The sequence below is a fragment of the Rhinopithecus roxellana genome, chromosome 6, assembly GCF_007565055.1.
Source record: "Rhinopithecus roxellana isolate Shanxi Qingling chromosome 6, ASM756505v1, whole genome shotgun sequence".
In the NCBI taxonomy this organism is placed as follows: domain Eukaryota; kingdom Metazoa; phylum Chordata; class Mammalia; order Primates; family Cercopithecidae; genus Rhinopithecus; species Rhinopithecus roxellana.
This window is the reverse complement of record NC_044554.1, coordinates 91,127,617-91,140,162: the sequence shown is the minus strand read 5'-3', so window position 1 is coordinate 91,140,162 and position 12,546 is coordinate 91,127,617. Positions and strand designations below refer to the sequence as shown.

Genomic DNA, 12,546 nt, shown 5'->3' with positions numbered 1-12,546 from the left:
CATTCTTAGCAAACTATCACAAGAAGAGAAAACCAAACACCGCATGTTCTCACTCATAGGTGGGAACTGAACAATGAGATCACTTGGACTCGGGAAGGGGAACATCACGCACTGGGGCCTATCATGGGGAGGGGGGAGGAGGGAGGGATTGCATTGGGGAGTTATACATGATATAAATGATGAATTGATGGGTGCTGACGAGTTGATGGGTGCAGCACACCAACATGGCATAAGTATACATATGTAACAAACCTGCACGTTATGCACATGTACCCTAGAACTTAAAGTATAAAAAAAAAAAAAAAGAAATCTCAGACACACTGTGGTAGAATGTAAAATGGTACAACTATTTCGAAAAAATAAAGTGTCCATTTTGTAAAAAAAAAAAAAAAAAAAAAAAAAAAAAAAAAAAAGATTACAAAAGCTCTTGAGAGTCAGTCAGTTCTCTGCTTAAACTTGATAGTATTGTACACCCTGGACTTCTGGTGTTCATCTCAACGGGACTCCATTAACTTCCTCTGAGACCTTCCTACTATTCCAGTAACATTCCTGGAAGACTAGAGAAGACAGGCAGGTGAGCAGAGGATTGGGATGGGAGCAGGACTGGTAGAGAAGTAAACTCAGAACATGTTTACAGACTTGAGGAGTTTGGCAGCTTAAATAGAAACCAGACTTAGGAGAAAGTTTACATGATTCAAAAATAAATCAGACTGAGTTTTCTGAATCTTGAATTCTACCTGGTCATGTTTTCTATAAGTTTATTAAAATAGTCTTCATTTTCATATTCCTTGCACAGTGCTTGTGCTTCTTTTTCCGATAATACTAGTTGCCTTTGCTCCAGTATTTTGAAGTCTTCATCTCTAATAGTACGCAAAACATCATCTAAATAAAAACAGTCACATAATAAGTTTTAAACTGGTAATTACTGGTTATGTACACAATACATAATATACTATCATGAAGGCATACAATGCACTTTATTCTCATGCAAAATTTTGGAAATTTGCAGAAATAGCTTCTTAGGTTTTAATTTAAGGTGAACAGTGTCCCTTAACATCTCATTATGATGCATTTCCAATTTTTCATTGCACAGGAATAATGCATACATACACATACACATATACAACACACACACACACACACACATGTATCTCATTAAATCTTTTTCTTGGGTGTATGCATGTGAATGTGAGAGAGAGAGTGTGTGTGTGTGTGTGTGTGTGCAGACAGTAACCTAAATAATCAACCAACACAATTATGGAAGTCATTATAAATAATTTTTATGTTCAATTACCATGATTTGATTTGTCCCATTTGGGGAGAAACAACTTGATTGAATACCTGAAAGAATATCTCAACCTTCTTCTCTCTTGCCTGCTTCCCACTACAGAAGCCTAGAAAATCCAATACTCATACCTCCATCCTTCCTTACAGATAGTGTGGCAGTGTGATCCAGCTGTGGTCAATGATGTTTATAGGAAATACACTGGGGAGTCTTCTGAGAGAGGTACTCAGGGAGAACCTCTGTCCTACACCACCTTCTGCTTCCTGCTTTTGAATGTTTGAGGAGCATGATGTTTGGAGCTGTGCAGGTCATCTTGTGACAAAGAAGGATAAGTCAAAAGCACAAATATTGACTCAGATCTCAAACAGCCTTAAGCTCCTTACTGAGGCCAAAAAACAGGAAATAAAGTGAATAAACTAGAACTAAGCAAACAATTGTAAGGAAAGAATAAAACAAAGTGTCATGCATGTTAATACAGTTTAAGCAACAATTTGCTTCAGAACTGCCTCACAGAAAAAAAAAGAAAACATAGGATATATAGCTCTTGAAATTTGAAAAGGTGAAATCATATTAATTCTTAGAAGATACTGAAGTTTTTTTTTAATTACTAATTTTGTAAAAAGATTTCTCAAAGGAAGATACCTGATGACCACAGTTTAAAAAGTGACAACCAGTCCCCAAGCAATTGCCATATAATATTAATAGCTTCTTGAAATGACTCATGATAAAAGCTAAGGAAAAATATTCAGGGAAGGTAAATCTGTATAAAGCTAAAGAAAGTAGATTTAATGGGAGAGTAGGTCGATTGTCGACCCTTGAGAATCCTGGTGATTGCCTTCCCTAATTTGCACTCTCTCAGTTAAGTGATCACAAACGAGTTATAAACCAGGTGTAGAGCGGGTCTTACCATCCAACGGATAAATTGGAAAAATATTAGTGAGTATGCTTTATTTGCAAGACAGCATTGAGTTTCTATGGACTCGCCACTAGAGGACTGTTTCACTCTAAATTCCATGATGAATATAATAATAAATATTTTACTTTGCTTGCACTATGCCCACGAGAATTTTCAAACATCCTTTCAAGCATTCCAGTAACACTTTCTAATGCAGTATTTGGTGACAGGTATGAACACATACAGAATTCCTGGTTCTAGATAAAGGCTTCTAGCAATTGCATAGAAGTTTCATGGAATAACCTGATGCATAAAAAATCATACTTCAAAGCCCCAAACACCTTGTTGACTTTCTTTCTTCCTTTCTTTCTTTCTTTCTTTCTTTTCTTTTTCTGCCTTTCTTTCTTTTTTCTTTCTTTCTTTCTCTTTCTTCTTTCTTTCTTTCTTTTCTTTCTTTCTTTTTCTCTCTTTCTTCTTTCTTTCTTTTTCTTCCTTCCTTCCTTTTTCTTTTTCCTTCCTCCCTCTTTTCCCTCCCTCCCTCCTTCTCTCCTTCCTTCCTTCCTTCCTTCCTTCCTTCCTTCCTTCCTTCCTTTCCTCCTTTATTTCTTTTCTTTTTTTTGACAGGATCTCACTCTGTCACCCACGCTAGAGTGCAGTAGCACTAGCTCAGCTCACTGCAACCTCCACCTCCCAGGTTCAAGTGATTCTCCTGCCTCAGCCTCCCCAGCAGCTGGGACCACAGGCATGGGCCACCACGCCCAACTACGTTTTCTATTTTTAGTAGAGATGAGGTTTCACCATGCTGCCCAGGCTGGTCTTGATCTCCTGGGCTCAAGCAATCTAGCTGCCTGGCCTCCCAAGGTGCTGGTACTACAGGCGTGAACCACAGCACCTGGCCCACACTTTGATACCTTACTTCTCATCAATCACAGGCAAATTTCTAAGTAAGGTGCTTAATAGTTAAATAAATGTGTCACATCAGTTCATTCTTAGATATCTATATAACCTTGAAAAACAATTGAGCAACAATAAAGGGAAAATATTTTGCAAATATCTAAATAAATCAAGCCACAACTACCAAAGCTCCTAGAAAGCTCCTAGGTAGTTGGATAAGTCAGAGAATAAAAGGCCAATATATAAATATTAATGGTAATTATGTTTCCATATATTAGGTATAAAAAAAGAATGAAGTGTTAATTTATGACTCGTGTTCTTGTTCTGCCATATTCACTCTGCTATAAGAATATGGGGTGAGATTAAAAGAACTAACTCTTTATGTGCCAGGTGCTTTATTTGTGGTTTATCATTTTAATGTTCTGAATTTTACACGTGAAGAAATAAACTTGGTAAAATATCCTGTTCAAGTCACACTATCAGTTATGGTAGATCCAAGCTTTGAATTGACATTTCAGACATAAAAGCTTTCAATCTTTACTATGTAATAATTCCTGCAATGTCGATGTTAAAATCTACTCTAACAAATTCACAGGTTAGAAAATACCTTGTAAACTCTTCAGCTACAAATATGTTTTATTCACTATTATTAAGATATTAGTAAGTTAATACATTAATTTCTTAAGGTGCTTTTTCTTCAATGTTAAATTTTAAAACAATGTCTTTAAATGTAATTATACTAGGGTTTATTCAAATCTCATCTATAAAATACTTAAACAATTCATGCTTGATTCCCTACCTTTCCTTTCATGAAAGAGATTTGGTCGAAGTAATGCCAATGTCTTTTCTAATTTCATGCTTTTCCTTTTTTTAAAATCAGGGAAGAAAGTATCCATGAACTTAGAAACATTAGTTGCATTCTCTTCAATGTCACAAAACTGAGCTACATGCTGTCTTTCCAGATATTCTTGTAAACTGTCAAAATCCAAAATACAATTTAAGATTATTGTAAACTGAAGTTTATAACCATGCCAACAAATTAAAACTGATATGTTCATAAATTACTAGAAGTTTAATAAAACAAAATTAAATTCCATATAAAGATAAATTGCATCTCCCTATTATATCCAAGAATATGATACTTAATTCAACTTTTTATTGAGCCCACTATAAAAATTACTTACATGATATCATCTATGTTTGACTTTATGAGAGAATAAACAAAGATCAAAATAAAATTTTGTGTTTTTAAGGAAAAATTTTTCTTTTCCCTACGTAAAACTTTCCAGAGAGTTTTTAATTTTCTTTTTAATCTTGTCTTTGAACTAAAGGTTATCTAAAACTGCATTTCATATTTTCAAATGAACATTGTCAGTTACTTTTTATTGTTTATTTCCAATTTTATTGGATTATAATCAGAAAAATATGTGTGGTAAAATTTTGATTAAAAATGTGTTGAAGTATTCTTTGTATAAAAGAAAAAATTATGTGTAAGGTTGTATATATGTTTATGTTTCATATATTATAATTTATCTATCTATATATACACATATATACATATATATACACACACACACACATATATATATATGGGGCTTTTTTGTGTTTTGGGGACGGAATCTCACTCTGTCACCAGACTGTAGTGCAGTGGTGCAATCTCAGCTCACTGCTACCTCTGCCTCCCAAGTTCAAGCGATTCCCCTGCCTCAGCCTCCTGAGTAGCTGGGACTACAGGCAAGTGCCACCAGCCCAGCTAATTTTTTTTTTTTTTTTTTTTTTTTTTTTTTTGTATTTTCGTAGAGATGGAGTTTCACCATGTTGCCCAGGATGGTCTCGATCTCCTGACCTTGTGATCAGCCCGTATCGGCCTCCCAAAGTGCGGGGATTACAGGAGTGAGCCACCGTGCCCGGCCAATTTAGTATATATTATTTATGGATTATGTATTTTTAATTCCTCTACATCCTTACTTATTCTCGTCTGCTAGCAGGTATTTTTTCCAGTTCTCCTTATTTTTCCAGTAGTTCCCTCCTTATGTACTTAGCCGTTATGTTGGTGGGGGCACAATTTTTTCTTTTTTTGGTTGCTATATTGTCATAAATGTTGCCTTCTACATCATGTCTTTCTTTATCAAATTTAGCAATTTTAATGATCGATGTTAATACTTTATTTTTCCTGGCTATTTTTTGGCCATCCCTTTATTTTCGTCTTTTTTTTTCTAAACAGAATATAGATGAGTAAAGTTGTTTAAATTTTTTATTTTGAAAAACATTAAATTAATAGAAAAGTTGCAAGACTAGGACAAAGAACTCCCATTTATACCCTTCATCTAGGTTCACCAACTGTTAACACTGTCTCGTATTTGTTCTCTCCATCTCCTGCTTTCATCCCCCAATGTGTGTTGAGGGTATGGGGGGCTGTGTGGGTGTGTGTATGTGTGTCTTGGCAGATCCATTTGAGAGTAAGCTGCAGATATTTTAACAATTCACCTCTAAATACTTCAGGAAATATTACATTGCTACAAAACTATTACCTCATAAACAGTCTACATTCAATTTTCACCAATTTTCTAATACCAGCTTATCTATAGTAATTTTTTATATTAATCCATGATTATATATTGCAAGTAGTTGTCCCACCTCCTTAGTTTGCTTTTATCTCCAACAGTGACTCCACCTCTTTTGTCTTTCATGATATTGATATGTTGAAGAGTCCAGGCCAGTTGTTTGTAGACTTCCCTTCATTTTGGATGGTTTCAAATTATTGGATGGCCTAATAGTTTCCTATTACATTCCGGTTATGAATCTTTGGTAGGAAAACTACCTTTGTGAGCCTGTGTCCTTCTTGGTCCATTACTTGCTCCATCACATAGGAGGTGTATGATGTCAGTTTTCCCCATTATTGGTGACATTAATTAGTTGATATCCCCCTGTTGCCTCTATTGAAAAGCTACAATTATCCCCTTATAATTCATAAGTCATCTATGAGGACATTATATGAAATTGTGTATGTATTTTTCACACAATATTTTTAAACTCAATGATGATTCTTGTGCCCATCATTAATATGATGGTTTATAATTTAGTTTTTTTTTTAACCTTTACCTAGTAATCTCTATATGTGATGGGAAAACTAACCTTTTCATAGTTAGCCTAATAGCCATATTCTTGACTTTATTTTTTTCATCTTTATCTAGATTATTTATTTTAAATTGAGATTTCTTCTTTTTTCCCCTATTTTGCTGGTCTGAGCAAGCTGCTATTCATTCCATGTTTTTCCCTTGTTAATGTGGAAGTTCTACTATACTTATCCACTGCACTAATGTTTACTGTCTTTTTCCGGCCCCTGTTGCCAGATGCGTATGTCCCAAGTATTTCTTGCATTCTGACACATTACCTCCCTATTTTCATACTCCAGTTATGCCCTTTCTGCAAATAAGAACCTCAAAATACAACTGTCAAAATACTACCTTCTTGATCTTTGAACCATTTTGCCACATACACCCAGAAACTCCTAGGTTTTGTTGAGATAATTTAGAATCTAGAAGAATTTTCTTCTATTTCTGGAGTCCTTCATCAGCTGTTATATTATAAAACCCAGAATTATGGACTGTATGTGTCTGTGTGTGTGTGTGTTCAGAGATTCCAAGTTTCGCTGATAAGAACTGTTTTTCTTTTTTTTCCTCCCATATTTTTGATTTGGTTAAGTATATCCTCACATATTTTCCACAGGAGTAGATAGGTGATATATTGCTAAGTATGTCCTTGAAGATCTTCATTTGCTCTACCAGGTGAATATCTTAGCTTTGCAAGAATGCAGTCTTTTTCTTCCAGTAGTCCTAAAATGAGCATTATGCCAGTCAGGTATTTTTCCCTTATAAGTAACTTATTCTCAATTGCTGCCAAGTATGCAGTTGGTGGAAGAGATCCACCTAAAGTGCAAGTGCAATTTTAAACCAGTAATAAAACCAATTAAAAATCTGGTTGCTTTTTATCAGCACCATGTACCAGCACTCCTAAACATTAATAATGCTGCTATGTACTCTTGGAATTTGCACATATTCATTACTTATCCTTTTGTAAGTAGTGTACTATACATGGTGCTCTACATAGAAGCAATCCCAGAACAACAAAGCTATTGGCAGTATTGCAATTTATGCAATGTACTGTAAAATGGGAATTTCACCCGTCTGTTTCTATTAAACATAGAGTAGAGATCAGTTTTCAGAACATCATGGACAAATCTTCAAAAATTAAGACTTTCAAAAAGCAAAATCTGTACTTCATTTCTGTGACAGATTAATATATACAGGCATACATATATTTTATTGATAAAAATATTAATTAAACAAATAATCTATCACTTTTTTCCTTTGGGACATATATACTCATATATTTATATATTCAAAAGTCCATAAAAGACTCTTTTCTTTTCTTTCCTTTTTTTTTTTTTTTGAGACAAAGTCTCACTCAGTCGCCCAGGCTGGAGTGCAGTGGCACGATTTTGGCTCACTGCAATCTCCGCCTCCTGGGCTCAAGCAATTCTCCTGCCTCAGCCTCCAAAGTAGCTGGGACTATAGGCATGGGTCACCAGGCCTGGCCAATTTTTGTATTTTTAGTAGAGATGGGTTTTCGCCATGTTGGCCAGGCTGGTCTCGAGCTCCTGAACTCAAATGCTGGGATTACAGGCATGAGCCACAGCATCTGGCCCATAAAAGACTGTTTTCACTGTCTGTATTTTTATTCTAGCATGATTGTTTGCCTCATTCAGTAACTAGTACTTAAAAATAATTTTGTCATACAGAGGAAGAGGATGTTAGGAAGATGATGTGCTCTGGGTTGCTTTTTATCAGCACATATGAACATATGTGCTGATAAAAAAACATATGAAGTATACAATTGCTTATTCTTTCTGTCTGGAAACAGTGTGCAGTGTTTCTTCCCAGGATGTTCCTGTATTTGTGTGTGGGGTAGGGGTGGAGTGGCATCAGCTGAGGGTGGACTATTGTAAGCCCTTGCAATTGGCAGACAAATGCGTTCATTCTGGGAAAAAAATTCCCCCATTATTTGTTGAATTACAGTTTGTCCGTCTGTTCTCTGTGTGGAGTTTCTCATTAGCACATTGGTCCCCTCAGTATATTATCCAGATTGCGGACTTCTGCTCTCATAATATCTGTCTAATTTTTTGTGTGTACTTTCAGCTATTTCTTGCATCTGACTTTCCATGTCATTGAGTCTCAAACAATGATCATACCCACTAATTCTCCACTGGACTTACAATACAAATCATAATTTGTATAAGTCAAATTTGAAAGGCTGTTTAAATGTATACCTAGCAACTGAATCTCAAGCCCTATTTTTATAGCTATTTTATTTAAGGATGTTTCTGTCTCTAAGCAGATCTTCTTCACTAGACTTGTGTTGTGATTTTTGTATAGGCCTTCGTTTCTCTGGCTGCCAATCTCCCTTAGGCAGGTAGTCATTTTTCCTTGTTGGCTCACTGGGGCTCAGGTCTGATTTTTGATATAAGTGTTGGAAACCCTGTAGTTGGAAGGCAAGATGACCTCTAGGCTACATGCTTGCGCTGTAGAAGACAGTGGGTTGTTACTCTTCTGCAGGGTCAATCAGGAAAGATCCCCAGAGAGCTAGCTAGGGCAAGGAATTCAATAATTCTAGTCAGTTCCATCCTGGCCCTTTAAGAGTTAGAAGTCTCAGTGAAGTCCACAAGTCTGTTATTCTCAAGGTCTGTGGTTGTCTGCAGGTCCTTGTTTTCTGGGGAGCTCAGGAGCTCCTCAAACTCACAGTGGAGAAAACACCACACCACCCTCACCTTCTCCTGCCCTGGGGACCTGAACAGAGCTCCAGAACTCACTGACAGCCAGCTCCTTATCAGTTCAGCTTCCATTTGACTCTGGAGAGGAAAGAAAGCTTTGCAGATGGGAGTAGAGTCAGGGTATAGAATTCAGACTGCCCTGATCCCAGAAACACCTTTAGGGATTATTTTAGGAATTGTGTCTACTATGTTTAATTTAAATGAGAATACCATAAAAGAAAAAAAATAAGTTTCCTATTGCTATTACAGTTATAGGGACAAATAGAGAGGCTACTGAGAAGAGAATAGATATTTTCTATGGACAGAGGAATACAATATAGTAGAGGTGGTTGGAAATGTCACCTTCACTCTGTCATAAAGACTTAAAACTGAAAGTGACCTCAGCGGTCATCATCTAATTCTTCTCCATCTTCGTATCTCTAGGATTTGGCATATAGTAGGACTTTAATAAATACTAGATGAATGAATCAATACATAACAGAATAAGTGAATGAATGAGAAGACTCTGCCAGTTACTACCTGTGTGACTCTGAGCAATGTAGCTAATGGAACCACACCTTCCTGATCCGTAGAAAGACTGGAAAGCAAAGATAAATGACACTATCCTTTGATTTCTTAAAACAGGCTGATTAAAGAGACAGACATGTAAATAATGTAATAAAAAGCCATCATGAAGGAAGCTGGAATGTGAACGACAAACGAGGGTACCTCTGCCCTGTTTCCCTGGCTCTTCCCCATCCTTCTGCAGCCACTGGAGCAGGCAGACCATCAATGGCATGGAGAGAGTTTCCCCACACCATGTGAATTCATAAACTGTGAAGTGTTTGCCTCCATAGGGATAACCAGCCAACAAAGCCCTGGGGCTCTGCTGCTGTGTACCCAGAGGGGTCATGTTCATGAGAGTGCTCACCACTCACTCCCAGTTCAATTGCTCTGCTTTTAACTTCTCTCCTGTCTCACCCTCTCCATCCCCACCACCCAGAGAGGAGATTGAGCAGGCTGGGAGACAGGGGAGACGGGGCAATAAAGAGTGAAACTGAACAACTGAATAAATTACTCATGAGAATTTTTTGTCCTTATTCCTTTAGATTCTGGACATACTTGAAAGATGTCACATGGAAGTGACAGTGCCTTTGAGGCCCTCCCTCCAAAGCAAGAGCTGTGAAAACAAGAACAAGCACTATAAGGGCCAGGGGAAAGCTTCCCCTCTGTCCTCTCAAGTTTTGCTGAAAAGCCAACAGGCATCAACAACAAAAAGTAGATTAGTTGGAGAAAAAGCAGACAAATTTGATTAACATGTACACAGGGAGAACCACAGAGTGAGTACCCACCCCTCAACGAGGTTCAGAAGCTTATAAACCAAGCTTGTCCAACCTGCAGCCCACTGGCTGCATGAGGTCCAGGAAGACTTTGAATGTGGCCCAACACAAATTGGTAAACTTTTTTTTCTTTTTTTTTTTTTGAGATGGAGTCTCACTCTGTTGACCAGGCTGGAGTGCAATGGTGCGATCTCGGCTCACTGCAACCTCTGCCTCCAGGGTTCAAGCGATTCTCCTGCCTCGGCCTCCTGAGTAGCTGGGACTACAGGCATGCACCACCACACTTGGCTAATTTTTGTATTTCTGGTAGAGAATGGGTTTCACCATGTTGGTTAGGCTGGTCTTGATCTCCTGACCTCGTGATCCGCCCGCCGCAGCCTCTCAAAGTGCTAGGATTACAGGCATGAGCCACCGCACCCGGCTCAAATTGGTAAACTTTTTAAACCATTGTGATTTTTTTTTTGCAAGTTTTTTGTTGTTGTTGTTGTTGTTGTTGTTGTTGTTTTTGTTTTTGTTTTTGTTTTTTTTTTTGAGCTCATCAGCTATCCTTAGTGTTAGTGTATTTTATGCGTGGCCCAAGACAATTCTTCTTCTTCCAGTGCGGCCCAGAGAAGCCAAAAGATTGAATACCCATTATAGACCATCTGGCAAAACAGGCCATGGGAGTGGAGAGAATTCTGCTGAGAGGCAATAAAGGATGACTAGGGAGAATGAATGGACCAATGCATGGAAATTAACTTGTACACTATCTCCGTTCAGATGTGGTTACATTCTTGGTCTTATAGGGAGGGGAAGAAAAACAATTGTTGTCCTTGTCAGATGTGTGGATTTTAGGCAGATAAAAGAACTTCAGGCCGGGCGCGGTGGCTCAAGCCTGTAATCCCAGCATTTTGGGAGGCCGAGACGGGCGGATCACGAGGTCAGGAGATCGAGACCATCCTGGCTAACACGGTGAAACCCCGTCTCTACTAAAAAATACAAAAACTAGCTGGGCGAGGTGGCGGGTGCCTGTAGTCCCAGCTACTCAGGAGGCTGAGGCAGGAGAATGGCGTAAATCCGGGAGGTGGAGCTTGCAGTGAGCTGAGATCCAGCCACTGCACTCCAGCCTGGGCGACAGAGCGAGACTCCGTCTCAAAAAAAAAAAAAAAAAAAAAAAAACTTCAGCTTCATCCTGTGCTTTGAGAGAGACAGCTGGCCGGGAGTGCTGGGGCAAGTCAGAGAGACTGTGAGGCTTTTTCAGTTCAACAGGTCAAAGCGCCATATTTTGGGTATCAGTTTCTGAGCCCCAGCACACCAAACAAGCATGCTCCACACTGTCCCATGCTGTCTGCTGTGGCCAGCTTGGGATAAACATGGGCCAAAGGCACATGGGGACTCTAAGTTTAGAAAGGAAATACTGCAGACTGTGCCAGAGCAAGATGTACACATTTCATTTCACTCCGACCTTGGCCCCTACAGTGCTTGCTCTTGTTGTGGAGGGAGAGCTGCTGGCACTTCCTTCGGACATGCCAATTAACATGCTGAAATTGTTCATGGTGTCCTGTGAGTATTGAACAATTGGAGCTTCTCAAAGTTGGATGTAAAGGAGGTTTGCTACCTAAACGATAGCCCCATGGAATGATGACTTTATACATTACATGAATGAGTGCTTCATAGAGCGCTTTTTGTTTTTTGAATGGCTCAAAAATTCTAGGATAAAATCTGGTATCTTTTTAAACTTGACACACCCTACCCAACAAACCTTCCCTCAGCCCACTCATTATTATTTTCCCTTAAAACCCTGAAAGTAACTGCTACTGTTTACAAAGCTCCTTGACAACAGGATTTACCTTATGAGTTCCTTTATCCTGCATACAACTTGGAACTAATGATATTAGGATCTCCTACTTCCTAAAAATATGGCATCACTAGGAGCCAACAGAGGTAGGCACCCAAGAAAAGCCACTACAATTCATTAATAAGACAAAAAGGAATAACAAGGAATATTCTGGAGATTCTCCATCAGAAAATGCAGTGGAGATGGACTGCCAAGCACGGGGAGACACATCCCAGGCAGCCTCAAGGCTCGCATACTCTAAGTATGTTCTTGCTCACCTGACTTTCTTTCCGGGGCAGCCTGACAACTGCTGTGTTACACTCTCCATTCTCTGAGTCTTCAGAGGAATAACTGGCACAAACAGCAGCACATAAAACCAACGCTCTACAAATTATTTACATCCATTTTCTAATATTTTAAAATCCGTCAACAAAAAATATACAACAATTTTGTTCTCAGTAATTTGTAACCACAAACCATCTAAAGTAAAAGTTCATGTTTCAAGTT

At 38.2% G+C, this 12,546-nt stretch overlaps 1 protein-coding gene across 1 annotated transcript in view; it reads right to left on the bottom strand.

Annotated features, from left to right (window-relative positions):
• Positions 1–12,546, bottom strand: part of NME8 (NME/NM23 family member 8) — a 48,447-nt gene that overhangs the window by 16,448 nt on the left and 19,453 nt on the right. The window contains exons 11-12 of the mRNA XM_010381718.2: positions 3,874–4,049; positions 738–882 (exon numbers count right to left, since the gene is read on the bottom strand). Of these exons, the coding sequence (XP_010380020.1) occupies positions 738–882; positions 3,874–4,049 (321 nt within the window). The remainder of the gene's footprint in view (positions 1–737; positions 883–3,873; positions 4,050–12,546) is intronic.